This window comes from Xiphophorus hellerii, chromosome 17 (genome assembly GCF_003331165.1).
Source record: "Xiphophorus hellerii strain 12219 chromosome 17, Xiphophorus_hellerii-4.1, whole genome shotgun sequence".
In the NCBI taxonomy this organism is placed as follows: Eukaryota; Metazoa; Chordata; class Actinopteri; order Cyprinodontiformes; family Poeciliidae; genus Xiphophorus; species Xiphophorus hellerii.
In genome coordinates this window covers 2,355,598-2,369,165 of record NC_045688.1, presented here as the reverse complement: position 1 = coordinate 2,369,165, position 13,568 = coordinate 2,355,598, and the positions used below count along the sequence as shown (strand labels likewise).

At 40.2% G+C, this 13,568-nt stretch overlaps 1 protein-coding gene across 1 annotated transcript in view; it reads left to right on the top strand.

Moving 5' to 3' along the window:
* LOC116736546 (thyrotropin-releasing hormone-degrading ectoenzyme) overlaps positions 1 to 13,568 on the top strand; it is a 153,888-nt gene that overhangs the window by 7,343 nt on the left and 132,977 nt on the right. The window contains exon 2 of the mRNA XM_032589039.1: positions 4,641 to 4,885. Within this exon, the coding sequence (XP_032444930.1) occupies positions 4,641 to 4,885 (245 nt within the window). The remainder of the gene's footprint in view (positions 1 to 4,640; positions 4,886 to 13,568) is intronic.

Genomic DNA, 13,568 nt, shown 5'->3' with positions numbered 1-13,568 from the left:
GCTGATCTGACAGGACGGTGAGAGTGCAGAGAGGCTGCTGGGAAGCGACTTCACCGCTCTAACCTTGGCTGATTCCTAAAGCAGCGTTTTTATGGTTTTTCCATTATAGCCGGGCCGCGGTTCATTACCGGGTCAGACGGAGCCGTCAGATTTATGATTATTCAAACGGAGGCCGACAGGAATGTCAGCGTACGCTCTCCTGCGATCGCAAACCAAATCTATTTAGGATGGAGAGTTTTCAGTGACAGGAGTCTGAAACCAAAGGCTGCTGGAGCACGACAATCTGACAGCCAGCGCTGCTTTTCTTCTTCTTCTGCTCTCGGTTGATTGATGTTTTCATAGATACTCAGTTGAACTTGGGCCACGAATCAACTTTGATCCAAGCCATCCCATAATACCTCTGGCTGAATGTACACCAAGTGACATCCAAATAGAGAAACCCAATTCATATTTTCTGTCAGATTCTTTTTTTTCTTTTCTTCAGCAGTTTAGTCTGAATCCCATCAACCGGCTACATTTCTGGGATCTGTTAGCAAATCTGTTAGCTTAGGCTACGTTCATAACAGGCGACATAGGGCTGGACAACAAATCAGAAACAATATAGGTGGACATTTCATCAATATCAATGATTAATATGCCTAATAGAATATTCAAAATATATTTATTGAATTCCAATCCAAAACCACACAGCATTCTGGGAGATGTAGGCAGAGAGAAGGTTCAAGCTGCTCAACCCTAGCTAAGCAAGGTTGGTGGAATCAATTAACTCACTCGTTCTTTGGTTGCATAGCAACAAACTGCTGGGTAACATCAGTTTCAAGTTCCCCCCAACTTTGTTTTTTCATGACAGTCTGAACGGCCCGATTCAGTTCTTTGAATCTTCCATATGTGGAACTAAATTGTATCTGATCATTTTCAAAGTTTCTGAACTCATAGAATCTGGAGAGGATCTTTACTTTAGCTGTGAGATAAAACACAACGAGCTGATTCATCAGTGTTCATGTCCTGGACTGTTGCTCCTCTGTTTCTGTTATTGTATCATGCAGAAAAACTCATTGATTATGGATAAATCTGGATTTCTTTCCTCCTCTTTTTGGACAAAAGGAGTGTTCAAATAAAAAAATACTATTGCTCCCAAAAGAAATGGAATAAAAAAATAGTGATGCATCTGCAGATAGTCAGGTTATTTAAGGCTGATATTTATTCTTTTGTCCTCTTTGTAAGGAAATTAGGGCCACAGCAAAAAAATAAAATTCTGACTTTTTTCAGAATTGTTTTCTCCGAATTTTGACTTTATTTCTCAAAATTCTGACTTCTTCTCAGGTTTTTTTTCCTCCAAATTCAGTCTTGAATCTCAGAATTCTGGGACTAAATTCTAAACCTTGATGGGGAAAAACAAAGAATTTTGAGAAAAAAGTCAGATTTGTTTTGCAGTGACCCTTCCTGTGTCCTTCACTTTCAAGTTGTTCCAATAGGTCAACATGCAGGGACGAGGACCAAAATGAAATTAAAATAAAAATCTGTCAAAAGTGTTTAAGTCTGCCTGATTAAAAGGACTGACTGGCTTTAAATCATAGTGTTTTCTGTTTGTAACTTATTGAATATTTTTGAGGCACCTGGCTCCCCAGGGGGTCTCCCATCCTGACTGAATCACACCAAGCCGTCCTCAGCGGCTCTTTAGCGGCAGCTCCAGGTTTTTACAGCCAGGATAATAAAGAGTTGTGTCCAGAAACGTGTCCGTGTTTCCAGCGAGGAGCGTCTCCAAGAGTCCGGCCAAATTAAAAAGCAATTTGAGGCGTTTGAAGGCGCCTCGGAGCTGTGGACTCAGCAGAAAAGCCTGAAACAAATCCGTTTAATCCCAACGTTTCCTCTCCGTGTCAGCAGAGCCTCTGTCCTCATCGACCCATTCCTGAACGCACCGCGCTGCGGGACCAAGCAGCACTCTGCCTCTAATTGGACCCAGAGGTTGGGAAGAGCCCGTCCCAGTAACACCAGTTAGTTAATGCGGGCTTCATTACTGGCTGATAAGTGGTTGATGTTTGATCCTTCCTTCTGCCGGCTTTCAGAACCACATCTGCGTCGTTTTATGTTGTGTTTGGGCTCCAGGGAGCGCCGTAACTGGGCCAGTCTTAAGTAAATATTAGCAGTGCAGGAGTATTTTGGTAAGAAGGTCAGACGGAGAGTATGCAGCGAGTAAAACCAGGCTCGGCTTTGTTCTCTGTTTACGTTCAGAGCTGCGCTGCCGGGCCCGTCTGAACCAGCCACGGATTTCAGGAGGAAATGCAAGAAAGGATCGAATTCAAAGTGGAGCAGAATCAGGAAGAACATTCCTTTAATTTCAGAAATATGACTCTGAAAAGTGTGGCGTGCGTCTTTTAGTACCTTAAAGGGCTGAAATGGTGAACCGGATTAATTGTAATGAGTCTATTATTGAAATAACCAAACTAATTTAGTAATCGGTTATAGTAGTAGTAAGTAGTAATTGATTTATCATTAAATGTGTGCTGCTTCTTTTTGTTAATAACCTTTAGAGCAGTAATTAAACCAAAACTGTACAAAAATATGTACATTTCCACGCATGCGTACGCTCCGGTAGCGTCTGCGTGACGTCGTCTGCGTGACGACGTCATGACGTTCGGCGTAGTTTCAAAATGGTCGCCGACGGACATCAGATTTTTTTACTTTTTAACATCGATTTTGGAAACAATTTCAATCGATTCTGATTAGAAGTAAATGAGAATCAATAATATGTAAATCGATATGTTTAAATCAATACTTCTTGGGTTTTTTTAATCTGACGGCAGCTCCTTCCACTGTTAGCTAGTTTCGGTAAGTGGCTGAAGAGGAAGAGGAGCTGATGAAGGCAGAAAACGCTTCAGTGAGGGACTGATTCTGCTCCAGTCAGGAAAACACTTTAAACTCAGCAGCTGATTAATTTCAGAAAGCAGCTCCTTGTTCTTGTTGCATCATCTCACCCTTGAAAAGAATCAGAGTTCAGATGTTTTTTTGTGTGAAGTGTCGGGTCCTGCTCCGCCCACAGAGCTGACCCACGGAGCCCGGTTCACTCAGCCGCTGATTAAACCGCTCAGGACTGAGTGGGAGAGCCGCTTCTCTCCTCCATCTTGTTAGTTACTTTGCACCTGCTTGCTTTGATGATTTTTTTTTCTCCAGCGTGCTCCGAGTTTGGTGACATTTCATTTAATTACCATCCAATCCCCAGTCAGCTTGAACCTGAGCTGCGGTCTAATCAGCTGGGACAAGTGAGAGCACCTGTGATGCTCTGGGCCTGTGATGAGCGCGGCGCGGCGCTGCTGTCACATGTGACTCTCTGCTCGCTTTCACTGCTTCTGTTTCTTCATCTTATGGTCACTTTCAGTTCACAAACGCCCAACGTTTCCCTTCTTCTGCTATTTGGGGAAATCTGTCAATTAATTCAGCAACATGTCCGTCAGTCAGAGGAACAGTTGGGAGATTAAGTAATGTTGCGGTTTGTCATAGTTTATCCAAACAACAGAGGGCGCTGTTCTGGGACTCACCAAACAGATCTATTGTTTATGATGAAGAAACAAAAACATTGCACATTATTTTCATTTTATTATAGATAATTAAAACGTAATTCATTCATGATCTGTATGTAATCATGGAGTAAATTGTTGCTTTTTTTCACTATTTTAAACTTGAAAACCAACAAAGTTTAGTTTGTTGTGCTGCAGTCGGGACAAATCAGGCAGTAAGTAAAGTTTTAAAATGAAGTGAAATGAAATTAAACGGTTTATATTTAGTTTTGGTGTAAAATGTCATGTTTAGTGATGTTGGGCGACATGATTCACTTTTGTTACCTGACAAAGTGTCATGTTTAGTGTTATGTAATGAAATGCACCATTTTGTCTTGTTTCATTTTTGTTGCGTGACAAAATGCAACATGCAGTTAAACAGTTGAGTGTAATTCTGGATTAAATGCAACTTTTGCTGTCATTATTCCATAAAATGTGTTTTAATGAAGCAGCACAATTCTGGATTTGTTGTCTGGGTAGAAAAGTCAGATTCTGTGACTCCATGGGTTGAAATATTGCCTCCAAATCAATGAGCTGAAGTTTTTGAAATCATTGCAGATTAAAATGTTGCTCTTCACATTGTTACAGCTTGAATATTTTAAAATGGTTCCAGATAAAATGTTTCTGTTTGACATCACTGTAGGTTGATGTCGTTGCGTTCGATTTGCTGTCCTGTCGAAATGTTGCCCTGGCAATAATTGGTGATTGACGTTGTTTCAGGTTGAAATGTTTCTCTTGAATTCATGTCTGGTTGAATTGTTCTTTCACATTTTTACCATTGAAATGCCATTTTTAATGTCATTATTCATTAACATGATGGTTGAAACGTTGCTCATGTCGGGTTGCGGTGCTGCGTTCAGCAGGTTGCATGTCAGTGAGTCGATCTGAAATATCACAGGTTGAAATGTTTGAATCTGAGGAAATTAAACATTTTATTCCTTTAGCGTTTTATTTCAGAACAAAAACCGTTGATGATTTTTATAGTTTTGTTCTTTAAGATGTTTGCTCACTAAGTGAAGACTTAGAAAAGTTACACATGAAGGATGTTTGACAGATGATAAACTCCAAACCTCCTTCTCTGTTCAGGTGGACCGGGTTTCCGTGGCAGCAGAGAGCGGCGCCGGCGGCCGGGCCGCCAACAGGCCGGGGGGCGGAGTCATGCGCGTCCACCGCCACTTCCCCTTCCCGGCCAATCAGATGTACGTGGTGGTTCTGCACCGCGAGCTGAAGCCCGGCAGGCTGTACCGGCTCAACGTCAGCTTCGACGCCGCCATCGAGGACGAGCTGCTGGGATTCTTCAGGAGCTCCTACACCCTGCAGCGGGAGAGACGGTACACACACACACACACACGCACACGCACACAGAGCAGCAGGTGGTTCAACTAGAAAAGGTCACAGCCTCACACCCACGACATTGATTAACTCTCACACACCATAATGTGTGTGTTGCAGCTGTCAGACCATACACACACACACTCACTCCCTCTTTATGAAATTCCCAGAAGCCCTTGTGTTGTTTCCACGTCAGGTCTGGTCCCCAAGGGACTGATGGGAAACCGGCTTTGAGCTGATGCGTGTTTGTGTTAGCTCTCTGTACTCAAACAGCTAATTGGCTGGAATCCAGTTTCCAGGCTCCTGATTGGCTGTTGCTTTGGGTTTCTGATCTAAAATGTGATTCTGCAGCTAACGCCTGAGACAGATCACTGAATCATCTGGGCTCGTAGCTGAGCTGTGACTCAGCAGCAGACGGAGATTATTTACTGAATATTTGACTGTAATCTGCAGATAAAGATGATGAGTTTGGTGCTCAGGTTCTAAAAACTAAACCTCACCTGAGAGTCAGGCTGGAAGTAGTATACAGGAGCCTTATTTTAGTTAGTTTACTCTACCGCATCCCACAATGCAACACAAGCCTGGCAGCCGCTTCCCTGTAAGCAGCTGCTAACTCTGGAGTTTGTCTCAGTGCTGAAGTTTACTGAAGTACAACCACAAAAACCTGAGGACTGAAAACATCGAGATTCACTCGCCGTGTTTCCATCAACTTATTTTTACTATATGTACATTTTGAAGGATTGCAAAATTCAAAGTAAGTTCCTCAACAGAAAAGTTTTTACGCTGACTTGAGGTGCTTTTTATGATTTCTGAACAACAGTTTGTGTTCTAAAAATTTGACGTAAACTTGTTTCCTGAATAAATTTTGACGTAGTGAACTCTTACCAGAGCCACGAAACTCTGAAAAACCTTGAAGTCTGATCCACGCTAATTCATGTTAGCTTGTAACTTCTACTTCCTGTTTATTACAGCCAATATTATTGTTTATTACATCTGAGGATATTGCGCTTTACGTGGCCAATGTTGATTCACTCCAAACACCTAATTCACATTTTCTTCTTAGCGATATTTTCCAAAATTCGCCTGAGATACAGTTTAAATTTAAAAGCTAAACTTAATTGTGACACATACAGTTCAGACCAAAAGTTTGGACACACAGTTGTGTCCAAACTTTTGGTCTGTACTGTACGTCTGTGGTGGTTGCTGTAGAACTTTTTTATTTGTGCAGTATTAGCTGAAAGCATTTTAAGTTGTAAATAAAACATTTTGCTGGATGATAAATTGTCTCTGAAATTATTACGATAAACGATAACATCGTCGTTTTGAGACAATTAGCAGAATTACGATGTAAGTTTGCTCTCTCAAAGACCAATATTATACTTTAATTTAGTAAACACTCTGGAACTATAAGATATTTTAAATGTCCAAAATAAAACTAAATAACCAAAACGATAAATAAAACGGGAATAAATACCAATTATGTCAATGTCAAATTTATTTATATAGCAATTTTAAAAACAGGTTTAAAACCGCACCAATAGAGAGAAATAATAATAATACAAATAATAAGTAAATGAAATAAAAATAAAACATCACAACAGAAAAGTTCCAGTATCAGGCCTCAATTAAATGGCAACGAATAAAAATAAGTTTAAGAAGTGATTTAAAATGACCAAAAACATAATCATTAATAAAATGTTTTATAAAGTCTGTAAACAAAATTTACCTTCAAAAAATATTAACCGGAATTGAAATGATCAAGCTCATTCTAACTTATCGCGTGAATAATTGAATTGGTTTGTGTTATAAGCTGGACATTTCAACTGTAACACAGTTAAACTGTTTATGTGGATAAAAGTGAGGTTTGCAGGATCTCTGGGGTTAAACTGGTGCTGGTTGTTGGACGGACCTGCTGCCCTCTGTAGGCTGAACACTGCGGTGCACTCTGCTCCTCCACAGGGTGCCGGTTTGTTTGGTCTCCAGTCCTTCTCTCCAGATAAATCAAAACTTTTTAAACTGAAATTTGAGCTGGGATCTCTTCTTCTGTGGTTGTGCATCGATTTCTTCTGCAGCTTTCATCTTCGTTCTGCTCCGATTATTTTTTTGCTTGAAAGTTTTAGGTTTTTTTTATACTTTCCTCAGTTTTTATCGTGGATGTAACTGGTGTCCTGCTAACTTTATGGAAAGCTGTAAAGCACAAATGATCAACTGTCCAAGTTTAGTTTCCAGAGCTGAAAGTGATGAAAACATTCATTGTAAATTGATTTTATGGCACTGGAGCCAACCGTGTTTATTTAGCTCAGCAATGTGTTAATTAGTGCTAATGAGTCGGAGTTCTGTACCTGCCAAGAAGATGCTGCTTGTTTGCTCCAGTCAGACAGCAGCTGATGTGGTTCTGTTCAGCATAGAGGAGGAACGGGACCGGATCAGAACCGGAGCAGGACTGTCCAACCTTAACCGTCGTCGTTTTAATCCCCCACTCTTCCGTCTCTACAGTAACGTGATCGGTCCGGTTTGGCATCAAACAGGCAGCGAACTGACCCGGTTCGACTCGGTGATCACAGCGATCGGCACCGATCCGATAGAAATAACAGCAAACATCAGCAGCAGACAGTTATTAACGCTTAGAGAAAGCTCCAGAGGAAGATGTTCTGTCTTCACAGGTTGTTTTTTTGTTTTTTTCCTCTAATAGGTGAAATTATGGCTCCCACTTCAGCTTCATGCTGCGTCGTCAGCCTGAGCTGCTGCAGCGCTGTAGGTTATCATTTTAAAACCATTATCATCAACAGTCAGAACCTTTCAGTCAACATGTTACAAACCTCCAGGGAATTATGGTCCAACTTATAAAACACAATATTTATCCCATTAGTTTAGTTTATTGGTTTGTTCTGAATGGAACTTAAAAAGAAAAAACTAATAAAAGTTCAAGTAGAAAGAAGTTGCAGTAAAAATCTTTATTCCTGCATTAAATCAGCTGCTATTAATATTTACATCCCAAACAAAACATGAGCAACATGTTCTCATACTGTCACATTTTAATAAAACAAACTACATCACAACAAAGCTTTCGGTTTCAGAAGAATCTCTATAATCTAAAAAAAAAATCATTCACAAGAATAATCACCAATGAATCAAACAGGAAGTGCTTTTATTTTGGAAGAACCTGAAATATCCTCACAGATTAGCAACAAAAGACGTTAAGTGAAGCTTGACCAGGTCGTTATAAACTTGTTAATAAGTTGAATCTCAAGTCTTTAGAGTGCAAGATAAAGTTTTAATTTTTGTTAACTAACTTATGACTTGACATGTCAAAAAATACAAAAAGTAAATAAACAAAAATAAATTCTGTTTATTAAATCCTTTTTAAACTAAAAATTCCAACATTTCTTGCTCTGTAAACTCATGTAAAAGACATCAACATATTTAATGTCTTTTTTAAAGTTTGATACAAATCTGATAGAGTTTTTGTATGGAGTTAATTTCCTGCCATAATGTTCCACACAAATAAAACTTATTTTACAAACAAAGTGTCCCTCCTTCATATGAACCTCTCTGCTCTCACATACATGAACTAGAACCAGATTTTACTGTAATTTTTGGAAACTCTCCTGTAGATGTTATTGGCAGTTGTCTCAGTGGCGCCCCCTTTTTTCATAGGGGAGTGAATACTTCACTCAATTTTAGGTATTACGTGACTTTTGGCAGAAACTTTCCGCAGTTTCGGATTGTTCCGTATGTGATTGGAGATCAGTTTAAACTCCATACAGTTTTATTTGTTTGCAACATTTTGGCAGGAAATTATCTCCATATTCTTTGATCCAAAGATTAGAATAAAGTCATTAAAATTTTTTCTGTTGGATTACAAACTGCCAAATAATCTGCAGCACATTTTTTGCTTTTCATTAGTATCTGTTACTGTTTGTTTGGATTAAAAAGTTTATTCAGGTGAGTTTTTGTCTGACTGATTTAAAATGAAACCAGAGAAGTCTCTGTGCTTTAATTTTACCGTAGTTTGGCGTATTTAATTTTTTTACATTAGCAATCAGCAGCATTCACTTCATGACTGTCGTGTCTGTTAGTCTACACCGTAGAGTAAATGAAGGAAACCGGCTGCGGTTTAAACTGCTGATGTTTTTCAGTTGGTGTGAAAACATCCAGGAATATAAAAATGTTTCGCTGCTGAACAGATGAATTTAATTTCTGCTGCGTTCTGATGATTGACCTGATCTGCAGGCCAGGATGACAGGATCTGTCTAACGTGTTTTTTCTTCATCATATTTCTGTTGCCTGCAGGCGTTGATGTGAACAAAGAGGGAGATTATAATGAGGTGATATAAAACCCATGTAGAAACTGGTTTTATCTTAGTTCGTGTTCTGGTTGCCATGGTTTTGTTCTTTAAAGTGTATTTGCAGCAGCTTGTTAGAGAAATGAAATCAGGTCTGATTTCCTTTCTGCCAGACGTTCTGGCACACACTGAGCTAAAACTCTGCACCAATCAGATCCCTCCTGTGTGTGTGTGTTTACTTTTCCCATGTTCCCCGGCAGCGTGTGTTGGGATCGATCTGGGATCGATGTGGCAGCTGCTGCACCAGCGCAGCTCGATCACAACACAACGAGCGGCTAGTTAAAGTTAAACGCAGCTTCTGGGGGGAAACCTGCCCACTGTCCGCTCCGTGCACAACCTGATTGGTTTAATGTCGTATGAAAGACAAACGGGCTTTTCTGAGCAGCGCGGTTTGTGTTTACACCAGCAGAATAAAGATTTTTCTAACACACGGCGTTGCTGAGAGCAGCAGTTGGACGGATTTGTTGGAGTTAATCTGGTAGAATATGGGAAACCAGAATCCTAATTTATCTGAGGAAAGCTGATTAATGGGTTCTGAAGACTCTCCCCTGGTCCATGCTGCTGCTTTCTAGTTATCCGCCATCTTGAAACAATCGAAACATTTCTGGTAACTGACCAGAAACAGGAAAAGGATTTTCTGATTTATTATCTGGTGAATAACTTTATGTTGCATTCATATTTACACAAAGGTAGGGATGTAAAAACACACAATAAGAATAAGTTTGTACACTAAAGTCAAATTTACAGCATATGAAAATGATACTGTATAGTTTTTAAAAATAAATTGCAACTGATCATTTGTGTATTTATTACAGAAGGTGATTAGTGCCACTGCGAAAAAGAAAAAGTATGCAGACTATTAGTCTCCCAAATTCTGGTATAAAAGTTGAAATTCTGCGGAAAAAATGTTAAATTTTGAGATAATTGTTGTTCCGAGTGGCTCCAATGCTCTGCAATTATTAAAAATATAGAAAACAAGGCAATTTTATTTATGTAGCACATTTTCAGCAACAAGATAATTAAAAATGTTAGAAGTAAAATAAAACATTACATAAGTACAGGAAAACAAGGACAAACTAAACTAAGTGTTATCAGCGACTTGATTTACAGCAAATATACTGTTGGAGAAATTGATTTTTAAATCTAATTTTCCTGGAGAACTTCCTGCTGCAAGCAGCCTGTGTGTTCTGGGACTATACAGTACTGAGGTGTGTGTTAGCTTGAGGATTAGCTTGATGCAGCCATGCAGCTAATGCTAACCCACTATGAGATTAGCTTAATATGTGGAGCTCCGCTAAACCCCAGACTGAGTTTAGATACTTGTGAAGTTGATAGAGGGAGAATGAATTAGTCCAGTTAAACCAGTTTAGTTCTGCTCAGTCCTTCTCTCTGTAGCTGAACAGGAACCATCAGCTGGACTTTAATCAATCAATCAATCAAATTTTATTTGTATAGCACATTTCAGCAGCAAGGCATTTCAAAGTGCTTTACATCATTACAAACACAGAAACACAATGCAATATAGAATCAATAATCAAAACACAGCATTAAGTCAAGCTCCATCAATAAATTTGTAATTGATTACATTTCAAATACAATCCTAAACAGGTGGGTTTTTAGTCTAGATTTAAAAGAAGTCAGTGTTTCAGCTGTTTTACAGTTTTCTGGAAGTTTGTTCCAAATTTGTGGTGCATAGATGCTGAAAGCTGCTTCTCCTCGTTTGGTTCTGGGGATGCAGAGCAGAACCAGAACCAGAACCTGAGAGGTCTGGAAGGTTGATACAACAACAGCAGATCTTTAATGTATTGTGGTGCTAAGCCGTTCAGTGATTTATAAACTAACAACAGTATTTTAAAGTCTATTCTTTGAGCTACAGGGAGCCAGTGGAGGGACTTTAAAACTGGTGTTATGTGCTCTATCTTCCTGGTTTTAGTGAGAACGCCAGCAGCAGCATTCTGGATCAGCTGCAGCTGTTTGATTGATTTGTTGGACAGACCTGTGAAGACGCTGTTGCAATAATCAATACGACTGAAGATGAAGGCATGGATGAGTTTCTCTAGATCTGGCTGAGACATTAGTCCTTTAATCCTGGAAATGTTCTTCAGGTGATAGAAGGCCGACTTTGTAACTGTCTTTATGTGGCTCTGGAGGTTCAGGTCAGAGTCCATCACTACTCCCAGGTTTCGGGCTGATCGCTGGTTTTTAGTTGTAATAACTGAATTCAGTTTGTAGTTTTCTGGCTCCAGGTGGTTTTGAATTTAGTGACTTCTATCAGTTTCTCCTTTAAACTCCTGAGTGTTTCCTGGCTTTTCATTTTTTAGACATCAACATGGAGAACCAGAGATGGTCAGAGACGATAAATGTGATTTAACATGCATTAAAGGCGACCTACTTTACAAAATTCCTACTTGGAGCGTCTTTGTACTTCCACTTGGTTTTCTAATTCTTCTAAAAACAAACCACCCAGCTGTGTTTTAGTAATAAGTTCATGTTTTTTGGTATCTGGAAAATATGCCGTTTCAAAAACCTTCTAGTTAAGTCGCACTGTGCTGTTACCTAGCAACCCCAGCGGAGCTCCAGCACGTTTGGTCAGCTGGTTTTACTGCTGGACAATGGCTGCTGGAAAAAACAAGCGTTTAGTTATTGACTTGCCATCCAGAAAGCACTTGATGCATTCCTGTCGGTTGTGCAGGAGGCTCCACTTCTGCTTTTCAAAGATGTACAGTTGTATAATTGTGGATCTGTAAGTAGCCATTTTCACATGCGAGTGTAAACGTTGAGTTGGGGGCGTGGCCAGCAGCAGCTTATTGGATTTAAAGTGACAGGAGGCCCTAAAACGGCTTAACTAAAATCTTATTTAAAAAAGATTTTGTTCAGAAAAATGTAATGAACATGTTTTGTATAGGCCATAGACCAGGGGTCGGGAACCTTTTTGACTCAGAGAGCCATGAAAGCAAAATATTTGAAAATTTATTTCAGTGAGAGCCATATAATATTTTAAGACTGAATTCAACTAAATGTGAGTATAATAAGCCTCTGAATTGATTCTTTTAAATAATGTTGTTATAATACTCACCATTAATGCGACTTCTGGTGCTGCATGGATTTGCTGATGGCTTTGTAGTCTGGTTGGTACTTGGTAAGGTTAAGCTTCATGCAAGCGTTGAGGCTTTCATCCGTTAAACGTGATCGTAGGTTGGACTTGATGTTGTTAAGATGTGAGAATGACTGCTCACATGCATACGTAGATCCAAACATGGTGCTGCTCAGTAGCTCTTGGCACGCTTTCTTTCTGCTGTCTCCCGCCGGGTATTTTGACACAAAGGTAGCATGGCGTGTGTCGAAGTGCCACTTTACATTCGACCGTTTCATCGACGCAATTTTGTCATTGCAAATTAGACACACCGCAGAACCTGCTCTCTCCACAAAGGCAAATTCTTCGGTTCATTCGTCCTGAAATGTACGATACTCCTCGTCTTTTTTTCTTTTCGCCATCTTCTTCGTCGAAGGGTTAGCTTTGAGCTAATGCCCCAGCAGACTGATTCAAAAGGGGGCATTTACTTGTTTACCCAGCAACAGCCAACATAGGCTATTATCATCCAATTAAAATAATGGACTGCTCCTGCAGCCAATGGCAAGCCTGAACAGGACATGAGCGGTGGAAAATCGATGGATGGATAAAAACTTGTTTTAATCCATCCAAATTAAATATTTTATGTTTTATCTGCGAGCCAGATGCAATCATCAAAAGAGCCACACCTGGCTCGCGAGCCATACGTTCCCGACCCCTGCCATAGACCAACCCTAACCTGTTAAAGGAAGCATAATAGGTCACCTTTAATGATAATGTCTCACTAACGTCAGCCTGAACAGTGAAATTATTATTACTTGATGTATCAAACCACACTGAGCCTCGCACACGGAGGATGATGATGATTTTAGGACAGGTCAAAGTTCGTGTTCTCCTCCAGACTGGAGGAACTCCAGGGAAGAAGAGCGGTTTAAAACTTTTGCCCAGCAGCAGCAGCGCTACATTGGCAGGACGAACACGATGGTCCCGGAGTCTTCCTGGCCGGATCGTCAGACTAATTTCCCAGAAATTTCTCCCACATGCTAAACGATGTCCATAACTGCGCTTGGTTAGGCAGAATTGATCCCGCCTGAAATTGGCCATGAAATGAAACTTAATTCAATTCCTCGCAGCATCCTCATCCTCACCTTCATCCTCCAGCCTGAGAGGAAAGGATCAGAGCAGGAAGTGGCGGTGGCTCCACCCCCTGCAGCCGCAGCATTCCTGTTCCCGACAACTTCCTGTTTAAACCGACAACTTCCTCTT